Source organism: Petaurus breviceps, unplaced genomic scaffold (genome assembly GCF_028583685.1).
Source record: "Petaurus breviceps papuanus isolate PSGF00001 unplaced genomic scaffold, PetGlider_PUasm1.0 91041, whole genome shotgun sequence".
Taxonomy (NCBI): Eukaryota; Metazoa; Chordata; class Mammalia; order Diprotodontia; family Petauridae; genus Petaurus; species Petaurus breviceps.
In genome coordinates this window covers 27,247,101-27,264,298 of record NW_027187400.1, presented here as the reverse complement: position 1 = coordinate 27,264,298, position 17,198 = coordinate 27,247,101, and the positions used below count along the sequence as shown (strand labels likewise).

The window sequence follows — 17,198 nt, the reverse complement described above, 5'->3', positions numbered from 1 at the left end:
AAGAAGAAGAAGAAGAAGAAGAAGAAGAAGAAGAAGAAGAAGAAGAAAGTAGAGAGTGTTTTGCAGCACTCAACATTAATGTAAACCCTGGGAAATGTGCAATTACCTGTAATTATGGGTGTTTTTTGGGCAGCATTTTACCTAGCATCCATCCAAGCTCTTGAGTTTGAATCATTTTTCATTGCTGTAGATTTGTTCTGGAACTGTTACCTACATGAGAAGAATGTTAAGATTTATCACCCCTCCATCCATCCCATTACAGATTTATGGCGATCATTGCTGAAATCAATATGAATTACATATCCCAGCCTCTTGCCCATTTCAAAAGCCCATTTATCCATGGAGTTTTACTGGATACAACACTCATCGGCAGCTCACACTGTCTCTGCTTTCCTCTGTGGCCAGCATTTCATAAGACAAGGCCAATCCCTAGTCTTGCGCTATAAACCAGCAATAATGGGGTCAAGACCTCCATAGATTAAAGAAGTTTTGGGGCCCAAACTGCTCAAGTGAGCTACTATCAGGGAGATCCCTGGGCCTGAGACAGCAGGGATTTTGTTTTCATAGATTGTTGCTAGTTGAGAGTGTTCAGGTGCTTGGGACCTATGAGTTTAGGGGGAAACTGAGCTCCATTCCCATAATCTCCCTTCCCTCAGAACCCTTCAGCTCTCCAATCCCTAGACTGCCCAGATCTTCTGCCTTCTGTCAAAAGTGGCCTTTAATGATTTTTGTCCCAGAAAAAACTCCAATGGAAAACAAATGCAGACTTCCACTGTGATTTTCCATGTGTTGAGAGACCTGCTTAGCTAAGGTGTGTACTTCATTACAACCTTTGTGCTTTAGCTCTTGTAGGATCATGGGATTTTGAAGCTAAAAGGGACTAGATGGAGTCTGATCTTATCACTTTACCAATAAGAAACTCCATTTAACTAAATTTTTCTTGAGTATACTTTTGTTTCATAATGGCTTTTTTCTTGTAACTGCCTGTAGCAGTTCAAAATACCTAACTAGGACTGGTCAATTCAATTTGCTCAATAATGTTTCATGGCTATGAATTGTGTGTCTTTTGGAGGACAACATTTACATTAATTGATTCTTTATTGACTTAAAACTTAATTATCATCAGTTTGAAGGGGGTGACAGAACCCTTTGATATGGTGCAAAAATCTTAACTCTTCAATTTCTTATGATCCTTGGTAAAAATGTATTCCAAGTATGTATGTGTGTGTTTATGTACTTGTATGCTTATACATATATGTGTGTGTATGTATATATACATACTCTGCCGTCTTTTTTTAGATTAAAATCTGATTTCCTAGTGACCTTAGCCAGAGAAAAGGATTGTCTGCTTGTTACAGGGGTCCTTGCACTGAGCAGAAGAATATAGCAAAACATGAACCTAAAAAACTCCCACCAAAAAAAATTCCCAAAGGGTTCATAAATATGACTGGTTGCTTTTAAGGTCTCGTTCACCTTTATCACTTTATCTATTCATTTGTTGCTATTTAGTTACAGTTCATGTCCTACTCTCCATGACCCCATTTTGGGGTTTTCTGGGCAGAGATACTGAAGTGATTTGCCATTTCTTTAGTTTTTACAGATGAGGAAACTGAGGCAAACAGGGTTAAGTGACTTGCCCAGGGTCATGCAGCTAGTAGGTGTCAGAAGCTGAATTTGAACTCATGAAAATGAGTCTTCCTGATTACAAGCCCAGTGCTCTATCCACCGTGCCAACTAAGTACCCCAACTCAAGCGTTAGACTGGATTTTTTCTGTTGGGGTTGGTCATTCTACAGTGCCTGAGGGTCCCAATTGGCCTGTCCTCTGGTGCTATAACCTGAATGAAGTATTTAGGGTCAACTCATACTGCTTATTAGATGAAAGTTCTCCACTCATTCTCTTCCCTCTGGTCACCCAGTCCAGGACAATGGACATAAACAGTACTTGGCACTCTCCCAGCTGGTGAATGTTCCCTACTGTGTGGTTAGAATCTAAGAACCGTGGGATCCTGGGTAGATTCCTGATTCTGTCTAATGGAAGCACATGTTCATCCTTATAATCACCTCAATTTAAGTCATCCACAGGAAATGTGGCAATATATTCTTCCGCTCAAATGAGCCAAATTGATACACTTGCAGTTATTAAGTATCAAAAACTGGATTCTTAGTTTTCCCCTTCCCCCATTTTCTCGGCTTTTATTTTGCGTTCAAAGTTGTTCCTGTCAACCTTTAAGTAAAATGCATTTTTGAAAAACCGAAAAATGGTAGAGGAGAGTAGGGGAGGAAAGAAAGCATCATAGGAAATACTTATTTCCATCACCCTAAAAAAAGACTATACTATTCAATGTATTTTTTCCTAAAAGGGTTGCAGCCTTTCCACACCTTAATAGACCATCATAACAAGTTTCTGTAGCCAATTTCCTGGAAATGAGTCTCTGTTCCTTGGATAAGAGACATATAGTAAGTACATTGCTAAACCCAAATTCTAAGCCTTTCTAACCCAGCAATCAAACCTATTAGAGCTTGAAATTTGCTGACTTAGACCTTGAGGACCCAAGGTCACCTTTACACCTCCAGGAGATATCATTATAGCAGGACTTTAGCAGAGGGTACACAAGTATTTTATAAAGGAAATTACATGTAGACTGTATTTAAAGGAAAGATGCTCACATAGTTACTTGCAAAACATAGAGGATTTATTTTTAAACAATAATGAATGTGATTTGCTTAGTTTTTTTTTTAACCATTACTTTTAAATCAAACAACTTTATTTACATTTTCCAAGAGGGTTATAAATAAAACAAAGTAATAAGGGAAGAAGACTTAATCTCATTTTACACGCAATACTTCCAGAAACATTCAGAAGGGGTCCCACGTTTCTTGAACTGTTTCCTGGTTCTGGCCAGAAAATGACTCAGGAGTGAGATTTTGGGATCTTTTCCATAAAAAACCTGAAATTTAAAAATAAGTTACATTGGTACATTGGATAGAACGTGAAGTTTGGAGTCAGGAACACCTGACTTTGGCTTCCTGCCCCCAGATATTACCTCTACAACCCAGGGCAAGTCACTTAACCTCTTTGTGGCTCCATTTCCTTATCTGTAAAATGAGAATAATAATAGTACCTACCCTCACATGGTTATTCTGAGGATCAAATAAGTAAAAACCATGTAAAGCACTTTTTGAAAACCTCAAAACATTATATAAATGCTGGCTATTATTGGTATTGTGGTAAGTCTGCTTCTCCTCATAGAACTCCATTAAAACCTAAATTTTTAAAAAAGTTATTTATTTAATATTTTATTTTTCCCCAACTACACATAAAAACAATTTTCAACATTTGTTTTTAAAATTTTGAGTTCCAAATTCTCTCCCTCCCTCCCCAACCCCCTCATTGAGAAGGCAAGCAATTTTATATAGGTTATACATATGAAGTCATGCAAAACTTGTTTCCATATTAGTCATGTTGTAAAATAAATCATAAACCAAGGAAAAAACCAACCTAAATTTTCAACTATTTATTCAACATGCAGTTTCTTTAGAAGTAAGATTAAGAGCCATGTCCCCATTGATAAATGGTCAAAAACATGAATAGGATGTTTTCAAAAGAAGAAATCTAAATTATCAATAGCCATATGGGAAAAAAAATGTTTCATATCACTAATACATAGAAAAATGTAAAGTAAAGCAACTCCCAGATTCTACCTCACACCCATCAGACTGGCAAAGATGAACCAAAAAAACAAATAACAAATATTGGAGGGGCTGCAAAATAAAGGGGACATTTCAATCCTTGGCTTCCTTCAAGTCCCAGCTAAAATGCCACCTTCTTTAGGAAGCCTTTCCTGATCCCCATTAATGTGAATTCCTTCCCTCCATTGACTCTTTCCTATTTATCCTATACAAAGTACTACCTATAGTGCTTACCTGCACCTAATTGTCCTTTAAACTGTTAACTGTTCGAAAGCGGTGTCTGTCTTCTGCCTTTGTTTGAATCCCTAGTTCTTAATATAGTACCTGCTACATAGTAGGAGCATAATAAGTGTTTAGTGACTGACTGATACTCATTGTCGGTAGACTATGAATCAATCCAGTCGTTTTGGAAAACAATTTGGAATTACCACTGCTAATGACTTGGAGAGCAGAATGGCCTGGAATGGTAGATGGTACGTTTATTTTTTTTTTTTTAATATTTGAAATAATCCTTTATTCTAAATGTGTCATGCTCGGAGGGACTATCTACCTTGTCCTTTTTTTTTTTTTTTTTTTTTTTTTAACAAGGAAGTCATGTGTTTTATTTGCTAAAGCTAGATGTTTATGCCACAAGGACACAGGCTCCACCGACGCCCTTGATTTTTTCCTCTGCTCGCCTGCTGAAGAACTTCGCCTTCACAATGACTGGCCGCTTGGGGAGTTTCCCTTTTCCTAGGACTTTGTAGTAGCCCGACCGTACAACATCAATGATAGGGGCAAGGCCCTCCTTGTTTTTGGCAGCATTAATCCTGGTCTGCTCACTGACCAGTGTCCACAGATTATCAAGGTTGACAGTTGGGCAGTAGCTTTGGTTTTTCTTCAAGTGGTAATGCCTCATACCCACTTTACCAAAATAACCTGGATGATATTTGTCGAAGTTGATCCGGTGATGGTGCAGCCCTCCTGCATTGCCGCGGCCTCCAGGGTGCTTTCGGTGCTTGCCGATGCGCCCGTGGCAGTGGCTGAAGTGCCCGCAGAGCTTCCGCGTCTTCCTTAGTCGGGAAGGCATCTTGCAAGCCGCCGCAAAAGAGTATCTACCTTGTCTTAGTGCTACCTTTATTCCTCTTTGGAATTGCATCAATTGAATAGAATCAAACTGAATCAAACTAATGGTGCCAAAGGATGGATTGTTTGCGGTGTGGGGGTGGGTAGGAGAATCATGTAGTTTCCTGCCTGAAGCCAACCTCAAAAATTTCGATATGCATCCATTCTCTTTAACTTGGCTGTTCAGAAGTGGATCTCTCTAGGATTAAACTCTTCTTAAATCAATTTCTATTTTAGCCTATATGATCTGTCAAGGTAATAACAACCATAATAGCTAACATTTATATATCACTTACTATGTGCAGGCACTGTGCTAAACACTTTATAATTATTATCTCATTTGATCCTTACAACAGCCCTGGAAGGCAGGGGTTATTATTATTCCTATTTCACAAATGAGGAAACTGAGGTAAACAGAGACCAGGATCACACAGCTACTGAGTATTTGAGGCCAGATTTAAACTCAGATCACCTCCTAGCTGCCCCTAGGGTAACACATTCCCTCAGTTTCCACCCACTGTGTAAAATAATTCTTCCTTTTATTTGTCCTAAACTTACCTACCTCAAGGGGTAGCCCCTTGTTCCCATATCCATTCTATACTCTTCATGAATCCATACACCTCATTTAAATCTCATCCCTACTTTTTTTTTCTAAACATACATTGATTTCTATTCATCTCAAGCCTGATCTTCCTCAGAAGTTACTTCATCCCTTGGTTCATTTCAGGGACCATTCTCCTGATGTTTTTTCTTTCTGTTGTTTCTTTAATTGAAGACAACGGAAGCACTGTGTTTGGATCTCCAGTGACCATATTTAACTTCCTACTGAGTCATGGGTCTTAGAAGATTTCCCAAGAGTTTTGCCTCTTTGATGAATCACATTCCTCAGAATTCAAGGGCCTATAATTCTCCAACTTTGCTTCACAATCCTCTCATATTATGACTCCTACATCCTACTTGTTACCTGGTCAATTTAGGGGCAGCTAAGTGATACAGTAGAGAGAGTACTGAGCCTGGAGTCAGGAAGACTCATCTTCATGAGTTCAAATCTGGTCTCAGACACTTACTAGCTGGGTGACCCTGGGCAAGTCACTTAACTATTTGCCTCAGTTTCCTCTTCCATAAAATGGGCTGAAGAAGGAAATGGCCAACCACTCCAGTATGTTCAAAAAGAAAACCCCCAATGGTGTCACAAAGAGTCAGTCATGACTGAACAATAATGTATCATGTATGCACCTCATTATTTGTATGTTGTGTTACACATTAGACTGTGAGCTCCTTGAGGGCAGGGATAGTCTTTTGCCTTTGTTTGTACCTCCCCCCCCACCCTGCCCCAGCACTTAGCACAGTGTCTGACACATAGCAGGTGCTTAATAAATGTTTGTTGACTGAGTATTTCACAAAGAGAGCCACTTACCTTTTTCACATTTTCTCTTGGATCAAAAATGTCAGCACTAAGATCTGAAAAACAGCAAATGTCAGTGGATATCTTAAGCCTCTTTCTTACTGAGCTTTTTTAAGAGTAAAGATAACAGAAAACAAAACACTGAAAAGGGACTAGGTAAGTGAATTATTCATTGCTGGGTCCTGAGTCTTTACCTCCTGCCTTACAACAGAAATCTAGTTACTTCACTGAATGCTACTGCCTCTTCTTGTCATTGGTATTACTTTTTTAGGTTCTAAGCTAAGTGGCTTAGTAGAGAGCTCAAGTAGACTTGTGGGCATGAAGCCCTGAGTTCAAATATTGCCTTCAACATTTACTGGTGGCATGACCCTAAGCAAGTCATTCGACCTCTGCCGGACTCAGTTCTTCATCTGTAAAATGGGCTCAATGGTAGTATCTCCCACAGGGGGTTATTGTGAGGATCATGTGAGATGATTTTTTGCAAAACACTTTGCAAATCTTAAAGTGCTAAGACATACTAACTATCACAGAGCACCTCCCAAGCTGGCATCAAAATCTGCCACTGCCAAGGAGAGCAGAACCAGGAGAACTTTATACACAATTACAGACATGTTGTATCTGTGATAACTGACTTTGATAGACTGGGCTCCCCTCAGCAATGCAAGGTTATAAGACAACTCCAAAGGACTCATGATGGAAAGGGCTGTCCACATCCAGAGAAAGAACTGCAGAGTCTGAATGCAGACTGAAGCAAACGACTTGTTCTCTCTCTTCGTCATTTTGTTTTGTTTCTTCTTCCTTGTTATTCATTCCATTGGTTACAATTCTTCTTTACAACTTGACTAATGTTTAATGTGAAGGTATTTGTAGAATTTGTATGGGGTTGCATGCCACTGTGGGGGGGGCAGGGGGAAGGAGAAGGAGGAAGGAGAAGGAGGGGAGAAAATTTGGAACTCAAGAGATTGTGGAACTGAATGGTGTAAACTAAAAGTAAATAAATTTTTTTAAAAGATAAAAAACGAATAACATGAAAAAAAAATCTGCCACTGTCTGCCTCAGTTTCCTCATCTGAAAATGGACATCACCTTCACATCATCATCATCACCATCACCATCACCATCATCATCATCATCACCATCATCATCATCATCACCATCATCATCATCACCATCATCATCATCATCACCATCATCATCATCATCATCACCATCATCATCATCATCATCATCATTCCTATCTCCCAGGGTTGTTGTGAAGATAGAAAGAAGTGTATTGAATTATTTCACAAACTTTAAATCTCTAAATAAATGCTAGCTATTTTTATTATTAATATTATCTTCCTTAGTGAGTAGTAGCCGCAAAGGTATTTGTATTACAAGAAATTTAATTGTATTCATTTTCCCATAAAATATTTTGGTTATTAAAATAGCCCCCAAATTTCAAAGATTCTGAGCATGTATTCATCTTGAGTCAGGGTTTAGAAGGAGAAATTCAAGACTCATGTTGTTTTCCCCATCTCTAATTAATATATGAAGGCCATATTTATATGTGGCATCAGAACTCCACAGTGAGAGTCCATGCGGGAAGGAGAGAAGAAAGCAATGTAAAAGAAAAAAAATCAAAACATTTAGTTTTGGAAAGGAAAGAAATACTTAAAGTAGGATTCAGGGAAACTGGACCATTTTGGGGTCTAGTCTACATGGTTTTGGCCAATTCATTTCTCATCTCTGGGTCTCAGTTGTCTCATCTGTCATGTGAAGGGATTAAATACATGACCTCCCAACAGAGAACTCTGACAGTCTATATTTCTTTGAAATTGAATTTTTCAGATTTTAAACAATATTATATTTTCCTCAACCAATTGTTCAGTCATGTTTGTCTCTTTGTGACCCCATTTGGAATTTTCTTGGCAAAGAAACTGGAGTGGTTTGCCATTTCCTTCTCTAGCTCATCTCACAGATGAGGAAACTGAGGCAAACAGGGTTAAGTGACTTGCCCAGGGTCACACAACTAGTGTCTGAGGCCAGATTTGAACTCACAAAGATGAGTCTCCCTGATTCCAAGCCTAGCACTTTATCTACTTCACCACCTAGCTGTCCCCCAATGAATAGCATAATTAAAATATTTTATGCGAAACCCATGATTTCTTTTCTATTGCATCTTTCTTATAAAAAAGCCAACTTTCATCTGGCCACCAAATCATTTTTTTAACTATGACCATCACACTCCCTTATCTTTCATAAAAAAAAAAAAAACAACCTGTTTTTAGAATGAAGAAAAAGAAAGAAACAGGTAAGGTAGAAAGACAAAGGTAATGTTTACAGATGAATCAGAGCAGGATCTAATGGTCGGGTCAGGGACAGAGTAGAATATAGCAGAGAGAGTCATCAAGGCAGACAGAGGAATTCTCATGAAGGCATGTTGGCTGCCTAAGCTTTCTTCTACAAATCACCTCATCCCATCAAGTACATGGAACTAACTGGTAAATTCAAGGGACCATATTAGCTACTAATAACATTAATCTGCTAGTCAGTACAAAGTCTATTTATTTATTTATTTACCAGCTTTCCTGGACTCTTTCTCTCTTTCTGCACCGAAAATCTCTGGCAGCATTTGCAAGACAGAAGTTCTTTCCAGGTCTTGCAAGATTAGCTTTGCATCCTCGTCATCTGCTAGAGAGAGAGAAGGTAAAAAGCGGAGAGGAGATGGGTATCAGCTTGATTCTGTCCTTCTAAATTGTCATCAGGCATGGAGTTTTTCAAATTAGGTGTTTGCCATTTGTGTATGTGTGTGTGTGAGAGCTCGCACACTCATGTGCACATGCACACGCATGTGCATGTGTGTGTTCCAGGGAGGGGGTGGGAGTAATGAATACATGAAAAGCTTTGGGAGCTAATCAGTGGTTTACTATTGATGATACTTCTATATACATGTATATAATATTTTGATAACTATTTCAACATGTTTCCTTTGTAATACTGTGTAATTAATTTTATGCCTTTATATATACAGATATTTTATACATAATATGTATTTTATAACTTTTTCAATATGTTTCCTTTGTAATCTATGTATTTCATTTTGTGCATTTGTACATTTTATATATAGATATTTATATATATATATCATATTATACATTTGATAACCATTTCAACATGTTTCTTTTGTAATCCTTTCATTTTATGTATTTAAAAACATTTTTTCTGAAGGGATCCACAGGCTCAAATATTTACTAGCTGTGTGACCCTGAGCAAGTCACTTAACTTTTCTGTGCCTTAGTTTCCTCACCAGTAAAATGTGTATGATCAAAACAACTATACCTGGCAGGGTTGTTGTGAGGATCAAATGGGACAATATTTGTCAAGCACATGGCATGTAGTAGGTGCTATGTAAATATTAGCGCTTTTTTAGTGTAGTCCACTAAAAATCAGCTATTATTAGTATGTGTTATCATTAGTATGAGCTACATGTCATCTAAGAGTCTGGGGCTGCCTTCTCACATGTAAAACAAAATACTTGGACCCAATCAAGGGTTCTTGACCTGGAGTCTGTGGACTTTTTAAAAAACATATATTTTGACAACAGTAGTATTTCAATATAGTTTCCTTGAAATCCCATGTATTTTATTTCATGCATTTATAAACATTCTGTGAAGGGGTTCACAGGCTCGGATACTTGTTTTATGGATAGTCCATAAAAAAGCTTTGTAAAATCCCTCTCTTCCTTCAAGCTTCAATCCAGTCATCACCTTGGATGTAAAGTCTTTCCCCATTTCTTCAGTTCTCATGTATGGTGTGTTTGTTCTTTTTATATTTACTCTCTGTATACTTATATACACCCTTTTTGCCTTCTCCAATTGGAATGCAAACCCTTTTATTGCATTATATTTCCAGCACTTAGCAGCATCTGGCATTGGTGCTTAATAAATGCTTACTGGTTAATCAGCTATGACAATTTGCAAAAACTTCATCAGGCATAATATAAACGACTACTCTTGGAAGGAATGCACCCGGAAATATTTGTGTGTTATTTTTTTTAACCCAGCTGTAAGACAAGCTTCTACCTAGCTAAAATTTGTCATGAGATACACATTATCTAAGAATCTGGGGCTGCCTACATTGCTGTAAAACCGCACATCTTTGGTTTAAAATGGGAGTTTTATTCGGAGTCTGTCTTTTGATTTACTCTTATGTTCTTTGTTCTTCTTTTAACAGTGGAGATTTAATAAACTTAATGTTTGTCTCAAGCCACTAACATTACTGCCAGGCATAAGATCAATGACTCTAGATGCTGAGAGATGCTGTGTGAGTAGCATGGCAGATGCATATTGACTGTTGGGAACTGTAGGTTTAAAGGGAAACAAAGACTTACAAAAACTGGGGTTTATGAAATAACCCAGCTTTCTCTTGACTTTAAATTAAAGCTATCTCTTCACTTTTTCTGAGCCTCAGTTTCCCCTTCTGTAAGAAGACTGGGTTAGATCTTTCAGCTCTCTCACACCTATCATTCTATGATTCTGTGTCAGAATTTAATTCCATAAGAACTGTGAATCCACAGGTAAAAGTTAAATGTAGTCAGAGATATATTTTCATTTTCAGCTGGTTAATTTTTAGCTCAAAGTAAAACGAACATATTATGGTAAACCTCCAAATGAGTCAACCCAGTAATGCATTCTGGTAACTATTGTAGTAATTATTTTTAATTAAAGTAGGGTGTTAATGATGATACTATATTACTAAGAATAATAGAATATATGTAGAGCTTTCCAAATGCTTTACAAATATTATCTCATTTGGTCCTTACAACACCCCCTCTGAGACAGGTGCTGTTATTATCCCCATTTTACAGATGAAAAAACTCAGGCTGAGAAAGGTTGGATTTGAAGTCAGAGACCATGGGTTCAAATCCCATCTTGGTTATTAATCCTACTTATATTATTATGTGACAGTGAATAAGTCATTTCCTTTCTCATGTGTAAAATAAAAAACTTGGAACAAAGCAAGGGTTCTTAATCTGGAGTCTGTGACCTGATTTTTTTTAAACACATCTGTAATATTTCAATATAATTAGCTTCCTTTGTAATTCTCTGTATTTTATCTTATGCATTTGATAATGTTCTGTGAAGGGGGCCACAGGCACAGATACTTACTAGCTGTGTGACCCTAGGTTCAACTTCTCTGTGCCTCAGTTTCCTCATTTGTAGAATGGAGGTAATAACAGCACCTACCTCTCAGGGTTGTCGTGAGAATCAAATGGAATATGAGAAAAGCACCTGGCATGTAGTAGGTGCTATGTAAGTGTTAGCTATTATTAGTGCAGCCCTGATCCCCACTTCACAGGATTCCTCTGTTGCTTCAAGAAATACCTTCAACACAAAGCCTTATAACATTCCCTCAGATTGCAGCTAAAGCCCTCCTGCCCAAGCCCAGCCCTCTCTTCATTGTGCCACCTAGCTGCCTCATATTAATAATAATAATTGATCAATCTATTGCTTTAAAGTTTATAAAGAATGCTCCATAAATCATGAATAGCAGGTAATTATTTTGTATTTGTTCTCTTTATATTTATCCTGTGTGTGTGTGTGTGTGTGTGTGTGTGCCTTTGTTGTCTCCCCTTCCAATCTGTTTGGACATCAGTTTCCTCATCTGTAATATGAAGGGGCTGTACCAGATGACATTCAAGGTCTCTAGGCATGAAATGGAAAATGAAATACTTAGAGCATAGGGATCTTTTCATTCTTTTTATCTCTAGAACTGAGCACAGTGCCTAGACGAAATAAATAAATCATTCGTTCATTCATTCATTCAGTCATTCATTTCTACTCCTACTTTGCCAAAGCAAAAAAATTTAATGTGAAGATGAGATGAAATACTCAAGATGTCCTCCTATTCCTTGTATCTGTAAAGAAATTTATTTTTAAAAGAGTCATTTAAAGAACCTAGAATAACGTTCTTTTTGGAGCTGAAACTTCAGCTGGAAGAAGGTTCCTTAGTAGCAAGATTTTCTCCATTTCTCCCTCTGCTGCTCTTACGACCTAAGAAATATCACAGCTAAGGAAAGGAAAATGCCTCTTACCTGAAAGCCCATATGCAGCTTCACTGGAATCAACAGTGGGAAGAGACAAGAAGGGGCTTAAGAAGCCGGCAAAAAGTAAGGAGCAGAATATTAGCTTGTACATGCTGACTGGGAGAGGAGGGCTCATCCTCCTCAGCGTCTGTGGGAGAGGAATCTGATCTTGAAGATACTTTCCCTCCTTGATATCATGCTTTATATATCCCCCATAACCTCATAAACATCGTCCTTCTCCCCCACCCCCAAAATGACTTTACTGGCCATGATGCCCAAATAGCCATTTTGCATTGATGTCATTCTTCAAGACAGCAGGACAGATTGATAATAAATTTACCGTTGTATTACCTAGTGGACAGAATGGATATTTTATCCAAAGAGAACAACAGGAAAGTTTATAAATCTGGCATGAAAAAAGTAACTTCCTGAGCTCGATCATGACCTAAAGGAAGGGTCAGACGTTGATCGAAATGACTATGGCAGTGAAACAGCTGATGAATGAATCCTAGGGAGGTTGACGCATGGCATGACAGGCACAGGGCTGGGGTTTTTCCTTTTACAAGGTGGATGGATGAGTTGTCAAGTATATTTGGGACTTCGGTGTCAGAAGAATTATAATATGAGGATCAAAACTTTTGACCAGTAGATTCGACTGGGCTGCAAACTCTCCCAGCAACAGGAAACTTTCTTCTCTTTTGCTCATTTGTTTCTCTTGTGCAGAGAACCAAGTTTTGCTCTGTGGCTTGTTAGGAAGAGGAAATAATAGTAAGAGGATTGATCATTATCATCAACAAGAAATGTATGCCAAACACCAAGTTAAGGGCTTGAGAGACACAGGCAAATGCATAGTCCTTACCCCCGAGGAGCTTACATTTTTACGAGGGAGACAACATGTAAACAACTACATACAGATATTTTTTATTGTTGAGTCTTTTTCAGTTGTGTCCAATTCTTTGTGACCTCATTTGAGATTTTCTTGGAAAAGATACTGGAGTGGTTTGCCATTTCCTTCTCTAGCTCATTTTACAGATGAGGAAACTGAGGCAAAGAGGGTTAAGTGACTTGCCCAGGATCACATAGTAATTATCTGAGTCCAGATTTGAACTCAAGAAGATAAGCACTCTATCCATTGTGCTACCTAGCTATCCTGCAGGATAAATTGGAAATAATCTCAGAATAAAGGCACTAGCAATGAGGGGGACCAGAAAAAGCATCTTATAATGGTGGGATCTGATATCATTATAAATACAATATAGGGTATGATATATTCTATATTATAACAATATATTTAATTATTTCATAATAATTATTAATAGCTTAACATTTACATAAGCTTTAAAGTTTGGGAAACATTTTTATATGTATCATCCCTTCCTGTTAAATTGGTCCTGTGCCATCTATCTATGTATACCTCTAAACATATATGCACACATTCACATATGTATTCATATGCCCACATATCCTCATATTTGGACATATATATATATATATATATATATATATATTCCCTTCAACTACTGAGAAAAGTTTCGTAAGTTACAATTATTGTTTTTCCATGTAGGAATGTTAATAGTTCAACTTTGATAATTTCCTTATGATTTCCCTGTTTACCTTCTCATGCTTCTCTTGCTTCTTGTATCTGAATGTCAAATTTTCTATTCACCTCTGGTTTTTTTCTTCAAGAATGCTTGAAAGTCCTCAATTCCACTGAATGACCATATTTTCCTCTGAAACATGATACTCAGTTTTTCTGGGTAGGTGATTCTTGGTTTTAATCTCAGCTCCTTTGACCTCCAGCATATCATATTCCAAGCCCTTTGATCCCTCAGTATAGAAACTGCCAGATCCTGTGTTATCCTGATTGTGTTTCCACAATATTCAAATTGTTTCTTCCTGGCTGCTTGTAATATTCTCTCCTTAATCTGGGAATTCTGAAACCTGGCTATAAAATTCCTAGGAGTTTTCTTTTTGGGATCTTATTCAGGAGGTGATCGATGGATTCTTCCAACCTCTATTTTGCCCTCTGGTTCTAAAACATCAGGGCAGTTTTCTTTGAGAACTTCCTGGAGGATGATTTCTAGGTTCTTACTTTGATCATGGCTTTCAGGTGGTCCAATAATTTTTAAATTATCTCTCCTGGATCTATTTTCCAGGTCAGTGGTTTTTCCCATGAGATATTTCACATTGCCTTCTATTCTTTCATTTGTTTGGATCTGTTTAACAGCATCTTGATTTCTCATAGAGTCATTAGCTTCTATTTGCTCCAATCTAATTCTGAAGCAATGATTCTCCTCATTGAGCTTTTGAGATGCTTTTTCCACCTGGCAAATTAGGCTTTTTAAGGCGTTCTTCTTCTTATTTCCTTTTTGAGCCTCTTTTGCCAATTGAGTTAGTCTATTTTTAAGGTGTGATTTTCCTCAGTCAGGCTGTTGACTCTTATTTCATAATTTTCTTCAATCATTCTCATTTCTCTTCCCAATTTTTCCTCCACTTCTCTTATCTGCTTCTTAAGGTCTTCTATGGCCTGTAACCAGCTCGTATTTTCCTTTGAAGCTTTTGGTGCAGGAGTTCTGACTTCACTGTCTTCCTACTGTTCCATGCTTTGCTCTTTTTTGTCCCCAAAATAGGAGTCTAATGTTGGAATCTTCTGTCTGCTTTGTTTCCTTTGCCTGGTCATGTCGCCCCTCAGTCACTTGACCCCTGGACTTTTTGCCCCAGTAGGACTCTACCACCAGACAGGGGAGCTTTCGTCCCAAACGCTGGGGTTTTCTCAGCTGCCAGAGGTATTAGATGGGTGCCCTATCTGAGGCCTCCACACTCTCCAGCAAGCTGGACACACACCCCAGGACCTCCACCCTAGACTGTAATCCAGATCCAAGAAGTTTAAAGCAAGAGCGATTATCCCTCAGACTGGTTGCTTGGTCCCCCTACACTCTGCAGGCCAGGAGCTGAAACTGCCACGTGGAGCTGGCTGGCTGTGCTGGGCATCTCAGTGGCTTCTCCCCCCCAGGGGTAAAAGCCAAGCAGTCCCACTTACTGGGTCCCAAAGTCCAGACTGCACTGACCTCTCACTTTGTCCTTCTCATCTGTGTATTGATAATTCTGGAAACGGCCACAGCTGCTGCTGATCTGGAGTCCCTCCTGCCGGCGGTTGGTCAGACCCGCCCTAGGGCTAAAACCTCCAGCTCATGCAGGCCTGGGCTCAGCTCCCAGCTGGTCAATTCCTGCCGGTCTGCTGGGCTGTCTTCAGCGGGAGGTTAGCTTCTTTGTGTCATTTGGTGAGTTCTGCAGCTCCAAAGTTTGTTCAGAGTCCCCTTTTTACATGGATTGGGGAAGGTGGAAGCCAGAGCCGCTCAGAGGTCCTGTTTCTACACCGCCATCTTGACTCCGCCAAGATTTCCTATTGTTTAAGGAGAGAGAGAACAGACAATGTGCTGTTCTTCACATGCAAATATAATGCATCCCATCTACAAGCAACATTTTGACTCCCTTTTCCAAGAATAAAGACGGACTTCATGGATAATCATTGATGGCACTTTGAGGAAGGTTCCACTTTCTTCAGTTCTCCTAATAACAGCTAGCATTTATATAGGGCTTTAAAGTTGGTGAAGCACTTAACAATCGTTATCTCATTTTATCCTCCCAACAATGTTGTCATCATTTTACAAATGAGGAATCTGAGGAAGAGAGAGGCCCAGTGACTTGATCAGGGTCGCACAGCTAGTAAGTTTCTGAGGCAGTATTTGAACCCAGATCTTCATGACTCCTGGAGAAAGAAATGTCAAACTGCTCCAGTATCTTTGTCAAGAAAACCCCAAATGGAGTTATGAAGAGTTGAATATGACTGAAAATGACTTAGCAACAATTTCATGAATCCAGGTCCAGTGTGCTAATCATGGCTCCACCTGTATTTTAGTTGCCAGAGAAATCCAGCGGAGGCATGCCCCAGAAGACAAAAAAAAACTTGGCTATTATTATATTGTTATTATTAATGACGATGATATTACTAATGAGGGGCAACTGAGTAGCACCATAGTGCATAGAGTGCTGGGCCTGGGATCTGAAAGACATTTTCCTGAGTTCAAATCTGGCCTCAGATACTAGCTGTGTGACCCTGGGCAAGTCACTTCACCCAGTTTGCCTCCGTTTCCTCAGCTGCAAAGTAAGCTAGATAAAGAAAAGGCAAACCACCCCAGGGTCTTTGCCAAGAAAAATCTAAATGAAGAGTTAGACAGAACTGAAATGACTGAATGCAACAATAATTATTAATGATGATAATAAAAGATAATCTTTTATATGGTGCTTTAAAGTTTTCAAAGTACTTTATTAACTCATTTGATCATTGCAATAACCCTGTGAGGTAGGTGTTAATATTATGCCCATTTTACAGATGATAAAGAATAGTAAGTATGTGAAGCATAATTCAAACTCAGGTCTTCCTGACTCCAAGTCCCATATTTTATCCCCTGGGCACCTTGTTGCCAACCTTCTCTTCTCTACAACCAGGAACCATTTCTCTTTAGGTCAGTATATAGTGTGTGTTTTAAGAGGAGCTTCTAGACTTTGGTCTATTTTGATTAATCAAGAAAACAGATTTTTTTTTCAATGATCTGACAACCTTTATAACTGAGTTCATACAACCTTGGTGATTTAATGGATCTCCCATCCTGCCCAAGACTGAACAATCTTCTCCCTTGGGCAGGAATGTTTTTTTTTTTCCTAATCCACAGTGATGAAATCAAAGATTGGACAGAAGCTGAATAAGGCAAAATAGAAGATCTCTTGAGTGGGAGAGGGATTCGGTTTTGAGGAGTGACAGGTAGAACTTTCAGGGAGTACAGATGGAGCCTTAGAGTCAGGAAATGTTTCCTCAAAGCTAGAGCCATCCCAAAGGAGCATGGATTGCCTCCAGAGGGAGTGGTTTTCCCC

General features: G+C 38.7%; 2 protein-coding genes across 2 annotated transcripts; both read right to left on the bottom strand.

Annotated features, from left to right (window-relative positions):
* Positions 1-2,772: 2,772 nt before the first annotated feature.
* UTS2 (urotensin 2) lies at positions 2,773-12,378 on the bottom strand. Its single transcript, XM_069079470.1, has 4 exons — positions 12,276-12,378; positions 8,762-8,872; positions 6,216-6,256; positions 2,773-2,958 (listed from the first exon to the last, which is right to left on the bottom strand). The coding sequence occupies exons 1-4, from the start codon at positions 12,376-12,378 to the stop codon at positions 2,833-2,835; spliced, it is 381 nt and encodes a 126-aa protein (XP_068935571.1). The 3' UTR covers positions 2,773-2,832.
* Positions 4,281-4,799, bottom strand: LOC138154377 (large ribosomal subunit protein uL15-like). The gene has a single exon (XM_069079109.1). The coding sequence runs from the start codon at positions 4,758-4,760 to the stop codon at positions 4,314-4,316; it is 447 nt and encodes a 148-aa protein (XP_068935210.1). The 5' UTR covers positions 4,761-4,799; the 3' UTR covers positions 4,281-4,313.
* Positions 12,379-17,198: the final 4,820 nt, after the last annotated feature.